At 31.4% G+C, this 10,925-nt stretch overlaps 1 protein-coding gene across 1 annotated transcript; it reads left to right on the top strand.

Moving 5' to 3' along the window:
- Positions 1–7,491: 7,491 nt before the first annotated feature.
- Positions 7,492–10,636, top strand: LOC149219120 (chitinase-like protein 2). The gene is made up of 3 exons (XM_089384277.1): positions 7,492–7,973; positions 8,071–8,245; positions 9,998–10,636. Exons 1-3 carry the CDS (start codon positions 7,589–7,591, stop codon positions 10,401–10,403), a joined length of 966 nt encoding a protein of 321 aa, XP_089240403.1. The 5' UTR covers positions 7,492–7,588; the 3' UTR covers positions 10,404–10,636.
- Positions 10,637–10,925: the final 289 nt, after the last annotated feature.

Below are 10,925 nucleotides of genomic sequence, written 5' to 3'. Positions count from 1 at the left end.
AAAAGTTTCTTACAGCTGTTTGATCTCTTTTGTAGGTTCTTTTTTATCTAGGCTTGGTTCTTATGTAAGTCATCGCTTGAACAATCATGATTGTCAATCTTCTGTATTTCATAGGAAATGTGCAAGACATCTTCATCATTGGTACATTGCAGCTTATGTAGAATTTATTTTATAGTCTCACAATGAATTTACCTTACCAGAACCTAATTTAGAAATCCAACTCAAGGTTTCCTTCATAGCTTCTATATTATACATTTTGTTCTTCATTCCATCTATTGTAGATTGCCATAAATCCAATCTAGGAGCCATTAGATGAAATCCATTCTTACCTTCTAGGTTAAATAATTTGACCAATTAAATAATGGTGCTTCATATGGAAAATCCATCCTACCTAACCATGGTCCATTTAGATATACCTTCCATTGGTTTAATTGTTCCTGAAATAACTTACTATGATACCAAATGTTTGAAACCAAGAAAATAATGAGAGGAGGGTGTACAAGTATTTTAACACTTTTAAAAATTATTTAGTAAATGGATTATTTTGTCAATCCCTTACAATTGTTATCAAATACTATCATATACTAAATTCAATGGTAAAAAAGAATAACATACTGACATGCATATTTCAATCACCTACAAACACGAGTTTATCAAAAAAATTCACATTCTCTATAGAAAGTCAAATATTCAAACTTCCCTACTCATAGAACATTCTATTGTGTGCTCCATGTCTGTAAGACTATCATACTCCAGGTGCACTTTTGATTTTGTGCATGAAGCTTCAAATTTTGTCATCTACAGTCACAACTGCACCCATAGACATTCTTTTGTGTTCTTGTGAGGCTTATAACCACACTGATAAGCTTTCTTCCATGAGGTTAGGGCTTAGACTAAGGGAAACCATCTCTTCTCATACCAAAACTAGTTACAATCCAACAACATCATATATTTTTCTATTTATGTTAGAAAAATTCAACAATAAAGAATCTTCTATGCATATAATGCAAATGATAATAGATGTGGGTATCTTATGGAGAGTTTCTCCCTCTAAATGGGAATCTACTTTAGTCATCATCGATAAAAACATCAACTTGTTTATCAAAATACTTGTCATGCATCAACATAACTATTATATGATAAAATCAATCTATATTGGGTTCTAATACATATATCCATCATATAACATGTCAATGTCAACTACTTCATTATCATATATGAACATGACATCAAAATTTCATCAACAGTTAGAGTCTTATTGTTAGGGTAGCAGACAGGTGATGTGTCATACTTCAAAGATCATGAACATAATATCACTTACATAGCATAGTCCATCAAGTTAGGTGATTCATATTTTACGATATTACATAATCACTAAGTTTATCAAAACCTAACTAAGGTCAACAAGAAGGTCTTGTATATCAATCTTATTGTCATACTTTCATCATTAAGGTTACCTTGCATATCACGGACATTATCAATAGTATCAAGTTACCATATATTAGAATCAATGTGCTAACTTTCTTTAGATCATGAAATCCATCATGCCTAAGATTCTTTCCAAATATCAAGTATATCAACATATCAAAATTCAATGTTTCTAAGTGACTTTACCATGACTTAATAGAATGTAAGATACTTGTCCAATATCAAGTGCATCATCTCATCATAAGTATCATGAATCAAACTCCCTTTCATATGCATGCATGAACCATTTTTTAAGATGATATACTCATCATACCTTAGGGCTTACCTTTCATCCAGTATTGCAACTGAAACATAGTATTGAAACAATATACCATACATACCTTGTAGTATTCAGATATTTGTGTATCTTCTTATTTGATATCGGCGTCGAGAACTATTCTATATCTTTTCTTGCATCTCACATGATCCTCAAGAAGGATCCACTTATCATATTTCATCAAGAGGTTAGAAGTATCCAAATACTCACATATACATGCATGAAGTATAAGTAATAATCAAAACAATAATCAGATCAATAAGTATAAAAAAAATTAAAGACATAAAGGAACACCATAAATCAAAAAGTGCTTATCTTCAATGAGAGGTCACTATCTCCCTCTTGAACCAACCTTCAATAGCCATCACTATTAATTGACCATATAACATTGTTTCCTTAAATATAATCATCAACTTCATCAATAACCAAGGCCTAATAGAGACTATCCCATCTAGGGCTTCATTAAATATGTTACAGGTGCTTAAACATATTCACATTGAACATTCTAGGTTTCTTAAATTTCATATCTCAAATATTTGCCATAAACTAGGATTTCTTCCAAACCCTAACCTTGTGGTATCCACCAAACCCTAATAACCAAATTTCCTAATGTTTCCTTCAAACCCTAGAATTATTTTAGGGCTCCTCCATCTTCTCTTGCATCCATCAAAGGTCTCTTCATATGGGTGATCTTCAATGAATTTTCTTCAGCCCAACTTTGATACCATGTTAAATTTTTCTTAGGGCTATATTGTTATTTGTTTTGATAATTTCATTTCAATATTTCCATACCTAAATTCACCCCATAACATCATAACATTATTCAAATTTACATCATTATTCAACAACATATGAAACTATGTAGAAAGAACAATATCATCAATAATGGAATGGAACATAAAGGAACAATAGAAGAAAACCATTCACACATAGAGACCCCAAGATTTTTCGGAGACCATGGAAAAAACCACTACGGGGAAAACCCTTTCAAATTCTTCTCCTTATTAGATTTTCATTGAATGATTCAACAAATAGAGAGTACAATGAGCCATATCTATCATCATAAACTTATCCATCAAAATCAACTAGACAATATCCATGAGATGAATCAAATAATTCCAATAATCTAAAACCCTAATTCATAAGTTTGTTATCAACTATTACTAACTAACGTCAACTACCAAACTCTGTGATCAATAGGCAAATTCTTTAGTCAACTGAAAAATTTAACCTTTAGTTCCCAGCCACAAGGAAGATGTGACATGCATGTGGCTAAAACCCTTCAACTGCATGTATAGGGCTATGTGCCTATGTCTATAGCCAAAAAATTCTTGTTACAATCCCACGATAGTGATTCAAAACCCTAGACATGTGGGCGATCTTTGGACCCTATAATTTCGGACTTGTGCGATCCAATCTCCCTAAACTGCCTCAGACCTGTGTGAGCCAAAAATAAGAAAGAGAAATAGAAGAATGATCCAAGATGATGTCCAAATGAGGTTGAGTTCACTTGTGTTTATAGCCTTCCAAGGGTGTTCAATTTACTTTAGGATCGACCTAACCAAATATGCTCATATGTGGACTTTAATTCAAAAATACACTTTTCCTTGTCCAAATTGAACACTTCAATAGTCAAAATTGGTCCTCTCGAGAAGAGGAATCTCTTCCCATGGTTGGAATTTGTTAGTGAGCTGAAACATCAACATCAAGTTGTGTAGAAACTAACCTACAGGAGGCTCCAACCCCTCATATTTTCAAGCACCCACTTTTTGGAAGCACATACTCCTTGATATTTATAGAAACCAACCTGAAGGGGGCTCCAACCCCCTTGATCTACAATCCTCTACTTTATTGGCCAATTAGATCCATATTTCATCAATTTTCACACTCGGATATGAGGCTCCTTTAATTAAAATATTGTTGAATCAATTGTTTGATTCTTAGATCTACTGCTCCTTCCACTACAACCACCAGTCTTCTTCTAATTCACTTAATATTCCTCACCATATCCACTTATCTCTCTCATATTTTCTCATAGATACAATTTCCTTTATGTAATTTTATTTTCAATGCTTCAGATATGTGGTTCTTCAAATTCATAGCTACTTCAAATCTCAACTTGTTTATAGACTTAGCCTTTAACCATCAAAGTACACTTCATACATGTTTTACATCTGCTCATGCACGCTCTTTATTCAACTTCCTCTCATCGCTTCATGTTGTTTATTCTTCTATAAGTTGACAACAACTACAAACATTTAACTTTGCATGGGAACACAACTTCCTATGTCACCTTGTTTTCCTTTTATAAACATTTTCATGTGTCCTCACCTTAGGGTGCAACATCATCAACATGCCACTTGTATCTACCATTTCATCTAGGGTCTACTTGTCAAATTCTCATTATGTACTCTCATTAGCATGCCACATATCTCCCCAAACAACATGCCAAGGCTTGACGACTACCATGTCATCGCTATGTTTTTTGCATGCAAAGGGAACTTAAGTTCCATTGGAAATCCAATAAAATCATGCATGTTTATGTCAATCTTCTTGTCTCTAGGAGTTAATACCTTAGGCTTACTTTATCAGTTATTGCACTACACCTCATCGGTCGTGTTCACTATTTGCAACAGTGCTTCTAGCCAAATGGTCTAATAGATGCCTGGGTGATGGTTGTCGACCCCTTGGTGGCCAAGAACTATGACCAACACCTATTGAGTCATTTCCTATTGGTCATGATTATATTCACCCTAAGCCTATTCCTTCATCTTGTCGAATGTTGTTGATCTAATGAGGTGGGGCCCTCATAGAACTTTGAGCTTCTGAAACCATCATTGAGCTTCAACACTCCAACCTTTAATTTTTCCTAACCCCTTAGGGGTTAGGCTAACTGCCATATATCATTGGAAAGTTGTTTGAGATGGCTATCCAACCAAGCACATTTCATGTGCTTTTGAGCAAATTACTTGCTGAAAAAATGCATTAAAAGATAGGCTACTCAACAAACAAACTAGTCTTCATAATATTAGCACATTGTTAATGGAAAAAATTAAGGCATCAATAAAAACATAAGAATTATGAGTGAAACTCAACAAGATCCCCTAAACTCGACATTATTTGATAGAAATAACTAGACTTGACATCAATGACAACAACTACCAACATTTTCAACAAATGTAATACATATCTAATTTTATATTAACCATAAATTTACCAAAATTAACTTGTGAAAAAAATCCCAACTCTATAACAACCAAACTTATAATAAGTAAAAATTCCTTGTAAAATTTATGTAGTCTACTCATGAAGTTATTTATTATGTAGTTTACTCATCAAGTTATTTATTATGCTGAAGACCTCATCTATATTGGAATTGGGCTTGAGGAATTTCAAATTTTTAAATTATGAATGACCAAGATTTGATAATGTGGAAATAGTATTCATATAATACATGATGCAAAAAGATATGTGAATGGTTTTTCAGTTTCTTTTCCTATCTTTAATTTATTAAAAAAACATTTCTTTCTTTGGCCACCTATTTCAAATCCTTTCATTTCAATCTTTGTTTTGGAGATCACTCTCTCTACCATGAATTAGACACGAATGATGCAAGGAATTAGTTCCCCCAATGGGGGATCTCATAAGCCAATACTAAATTTTCTTTGCATATCTATAGCATTATTTGTTGGTCTGTGGTATTAAATTTGATCATATTTATTAGACAATTATTTCCTATCCGTAGCGATCATAGCTTCTGTTTACTTGGTGCTCTAGCTTGCCAAGGCAACTTATGAATTCATAAGCAGGACAACTTTCCAAATCCACTTATGAACTCGTAAAAAAGACTCATACTTTCTTCTGCTACATCAATTTAATAAGGATCCGATCATAACTGATTAGAGCTAATTTTTTTGTTGAATTTCTGAGTAGTATTGTAAATCCATTACATTGAAAAATGATAGAATGATTCAAATTAATTGCATTTTTATGAAATGTCTTAAGGAACTAAAGAAAGATAAATTATTTGTCCTAATTAATCCTAATTGGTTAGTGTATTAACATGTTTCATCCTAATTCTAGTTTTATGGAGTGTTAAAAGGAATTAAATTATAGATGTATAAACCTTGTCTAGGGTGTAATTTTTCCAAATGCTTCACACATTATAAAAATAATGTGTGATTATTTATATTTCATAAAATAGATAATATCTAGGAAATTTGATTTTTTAATTTGATGAACTAAATATTAAAACAAATTTAAGTTGATATATGTGGTGTATTTTTAGAGATGCAGTATAAAATGTTTGTTTAAAAAAAAAAAAAAAAAAAAAATTATAGGATATTTGTGTATTTGGAGATTTGACTTTTAAATGTGAAGAATTAAAAAATAAAATAAATTTATGTTAATATTATTTTCGATGTAGAGAATAAATTTTCCCATATATAAATTGTTTTATTTTGCTTATATATGAAAATGATAATTTCATGGTTTTGTTTATATATTATAATGTTAATGATTGTTAATAATTTTTTATTTATTTATTCTATTTGAGGGTTATTTTTATGGATTCTAGAATATTTAAGAATAATAGATTTTGAAAAAAAATTAAAGTTCTATAAATATGAATGAAGTTAATAATGTTACTTAGCTACTTAAACATGTAAGAGTTTGAATTAATTATCTTTGATTTCTTTTATATTCATCAAATATTTAAAATAGTCTAAAGTTTTAATGTTTGTAATAAATGGAAAACTATTCATGTATATCAACCACATTTCCTAATGTAATTGCTCTAATACTTATATATAACCATAATAAGAAATTTTTGTTTAAATTGGAAAATGTAATATAAATATATATATATATATATATATATATATATATATAAAAATGTGTATGAACAAGATATTGTTAATTTGTTTAAATTAGAGAATATTAATGTATTTTTAATATATATATATAGATATATAGATATAACATCTCTATTCACATTATATTATAAAATATAAATATAAATTAAAAGTATTCCAGTATTTTATGATTTAGTTTTTATATCTATATCTAAAATATAAATGATTTAAATGATATAGTATGCTTTGTATGTAAAATAAAAATATAAATTATTCAAGTAGTATAGTTTTTTAAATGATTACATCACTTTATATCTAAAATTAAATAATATGAATGATTCAAATGGTATTTTAGGTTATAAATATGAAATACATAAACATAAATTATTTAAGTGGTATAGTTTTGTTAGGATTGAATAATTTATATCTAAAATATAAATGAATGATTCAAATGTTATAATATTTTAGGTTATAAATATGAATTATTTAAATGGTATAGTATTTTATGTTTTAATCACTTTATTGAATGGAAAATGCAGTTAAAAAACCTAAAATTTAATTTTTTTTTAAATAATAATAATAGTTATCTAGCTCTCAATGCTCATTCCGTGGTTTTGCTCACATAGATCATGTTCATGTCATACTTATCGGATCGCAGGTTTCCATCAAATTGAATTACACACGGAGATATACTGCAGAATTTACTTTCCGCAAAATATCAATTATAGTTGAGTAATTGACGTATGAACTGATAATTTAGCGTGGATGTAAAGCGAAGCGATATACGAACTACTCTGATTGTTCCACCAAACCAAAATGATGACCCCAGAAATCAAATCGATTGAATTGCAAAATACGTTACGCTAAAGATATATCACAGCAATTCGAAGCAACCGGCATCCCATTATCAAACTCAATTCTCATTGTATTTCAGGTGCGAGATTGGAATTCGAGGATATTTCAGGTGCGAGATTGAAATTCGTGGAGGAAGATGGAGACGAAGCAGATCAATAGGATTCTCGTTGTGGCTGGTATTTGTTTAATGATGTCATCATGGTTTTGCTGTATCGAAGCTGCAGCGGCGGCGGCGGCGGCAGACGAAAATGAGGAGACGAAGTTCAAAAGGATATTATGTGGAAAGGTAACAGACTGCAAAAATAAGACCATCTCGGAGTTATTCACAGTGGACCAGTTCGAATCTCTTTTCTCCCACCGCAATGCTCCCTTGGCGCACGCTCAAGGGTTCTGGGACTACCATTCCTTCATCACCGCGGCGGCCCACTACGAACCCAAAGGATTCGGAACCACGGGCGGAGATATCGTGCAGAAGAGGGAGCTCGCTGCTTTCTTCGCCCACATTGCCACTGAAACTTCGTGTAATTATATTACTGAATCATTGCGTGATTTGACATTGGAAACAATAATGGTGTTCGTTAGTTTATATTTGATGTTTTTTAATAATGGTACCTGCAGGTGAATCGTTGATGGCCCAGGCTTCCAGTACCGCACCCAGCGATTCGCCCACCAAGTGGGGATTATGCTACAAAGAGGAACTCAGCCCAGACAGCACTTATTGTGAATCAAGCCTAGTCTACCCTTGTGCTCCTGGAGTCAGCTACCATGGACGGGGAGCTTTGCCAGTATACTGGTTCGTAAATTATAACAACCCAATTTCAAGTTCGGCATTCAAACTTATATTATATGGATCAGAATTTGTTCGTAAATTATAATAACCTACTTTCAAGTTCGGAATCCAAACTTATATTATATGGATCAGAATTGAACCTATAACTTTTCATTAAGAAAACTTTAACTATGAACATAGTTTTATGCTACTTAAGTTTCAATTAAAAAAGTTTAATCAGGAGTCATAAGAAAACTTTAACTAGGAACATGGTTTTATGATATTTAAGTTTCAATTAAGAAAACTTAACTAGGAGATATACTTAATCTCTACTCAAGCCGAGTCAATCTGATTATATATTTGGTGAATATTTGAGGATGTGATGGATAGGAGTGGTGTGAAATAATTAATTTTATTTTTTTATTAGATTTTAGAATATTTCTGTAATATAATTGATTTTGGAAAATTTTTATAACATAATTGAGTTAAATTTACTAAAACTTTCTATTAGGTTATTGATTCAAACTTTCTGGGAATAATTGAGCTAAATTTACTAAAACTTTTTATTAGGTTATTGATTCAAACTTTCTGGGAATAAGAGTAGAAGTCACTGGGCTAGAGATAAAAACTATTTACTGAGTCCATAATACTCGTAACAACATTTTAAAAATAAATAAGTAAATTGTTCTTAAAATTGTTCTTCAAGATTTACTTTGAATTTAGGTTATTAAAAAAAATTATTATTTAAATTATCTTTTATCTTGATATCACAAATAGTTTAACATATCATTTTTGGAATCATTATCATAGCCTATAGACTAAATAGTTATTCACATTTAAACAGAGCTCATTATTAAAAAAAAACTATTTATAAATAGTTATTCACATTTAAACAGAGCTCATTATTAAAAAAAAACTAGTTACACTGGTCTTGTGAAGATTATCATCTTAATTACAAATTTAATAAATAAATAAATAACCATTAATTATATTTATATTAATTAATTATATAAAATTATTATTAATATAAATTTAATTAATATAAAATTTACTATTAATATAAATTTAATTATTCAAGGTTATTTGAATGTTGTTTTTGATTAGGTGTATTGTTAAAGCATTAATTTTTCACCTTATTGTTTTTCATATAACGCGATTTGGTGCACCAATAAGGTACTCGTTATTCTTGGACATGATCATGGTTAACACTGACAGATGTTAATGGTCAATTTCCCACCTTTTTTTTTTTTTTAAGCGAGTGCGGGACCTTTTACATTTTTTCTGATTTTATTACATCAATCACCTGCCTCTGCACGACTCGAACCTGGGTGGGGGAGTGACAGCCTCCGCCCCTACCATTACACCATGCAAGTCATGTGCTGTCAATTTCCCACCTTATTAGAGTGTTAATGGTCAATTTTCCACTTTATTAGAGTGTTATTCTTAGACATGACCATGTGCCTTGGACATATACTAAATGTTAGACATAACCATGATGTAGTCACCAATATTAAAACACTATTATTCTTAGATATAACCATAATGTAATCTTTTAGACCAAAAAACTTTAAAAGAAAATCTCAAACATAAACATTAAAAAAAACAAAATTCTTCCCTCTATATAATTATATCCGTTGAAAATTCTTCCCTCTATATAATTATATCCGTTGAAAATCATTGTCAAAGCATTTAAGATAAGTGATGGGGCTAAGAAAAAATCGAACTCATCAACCCTTTGGATTAACGACTTGGACATGATTGAATGGGTGCGTGCAGGAACTACAATTATGGACAATTAGGGCAGGCACTAAAAGTGGATTTATTGCACCATGCCGAATACTTGTCGGATAATGCAACATTGGCATTCGCAGCAGCCATCTGGAGATGGATGACTCCAATGAAAGTTAAGCAGCCTTCGGCTCATCAAGTGATGGTGGGGAAGTGGGTTCCTACAAAGAATGATACGGAGGCGTTGAGACTTCCTGGCTTTGGCATGACCATCAACATTCTCAAGGCAGAGGCCGAATGTGGAACCGGCTCCAATGATAAGCAGATGAACACGAGAATTGCACATTACCTCGACTTTCTTGACCACATGGACGTCGGTCGAGAAAATGCTGGTGACAATGTCGACTGCTCAGAGCAGAAAGTTCTGAATCCTTCCTCCTCCGCATCCACTTAGCCAGGATTCCGTTTCTTCAAATAAATGAAGATAAATTTATGATGCGGTTATGTGGTATTTTTTCTTATATTTCCCCTGATTGCTACATGTACTCCGATATATTTGCCGTGCAGGTTCAAACAAATTGCGATATTTCTACAATGAAACCTATCTTTCCTGGTTGGTGCCTTTTTTCTGATCAGAAATCAGATATTGTACAAGGTTAATATATAGATGGTATTATTGAGTTATAATATTCCATTATGTATCAGTTCCGGTACATCTTCTCAGCAAATTCGCTGTAATGACATACAATATTTCGATGACATTTGCAACCAGTGTGTTTTCCATTTTGTAAGAGAATTTGGTATTTTTATGTGCATTATAGATTTCTAGATATTCAATAAATCTGAGGGTTAAGAAAGAGTCAGATTACAAGATTCCTGAAATCTACTATAGACATAACTTAAGCAAAAACAATCTAAATAAATTTGAATTTATTACCTTTATTACAAATTTCGAAAATATGATAACACCAAAGAG

This window comes from Pinus tabuliformis, chromosome Q, assembly GCF_031772625.1.
Source record: "Pinus tabuliformis cultivar Carrire ecotype Pingquan chromosome Q, CPIR1, whole genome shotgun sequence".
Classification (NCBI taxonomy): domain Eukaryota; kingdom Viridiplantae; phylum Streptophyta; class Pinopsida; order Pinales; family Pinaceae; genus Pinus; species Pinus tabuliformis.
Note: the sequence above shows the minus strand (reverse complement) of the source record. Positions and strands in the feature narration are given on the sequence as shown.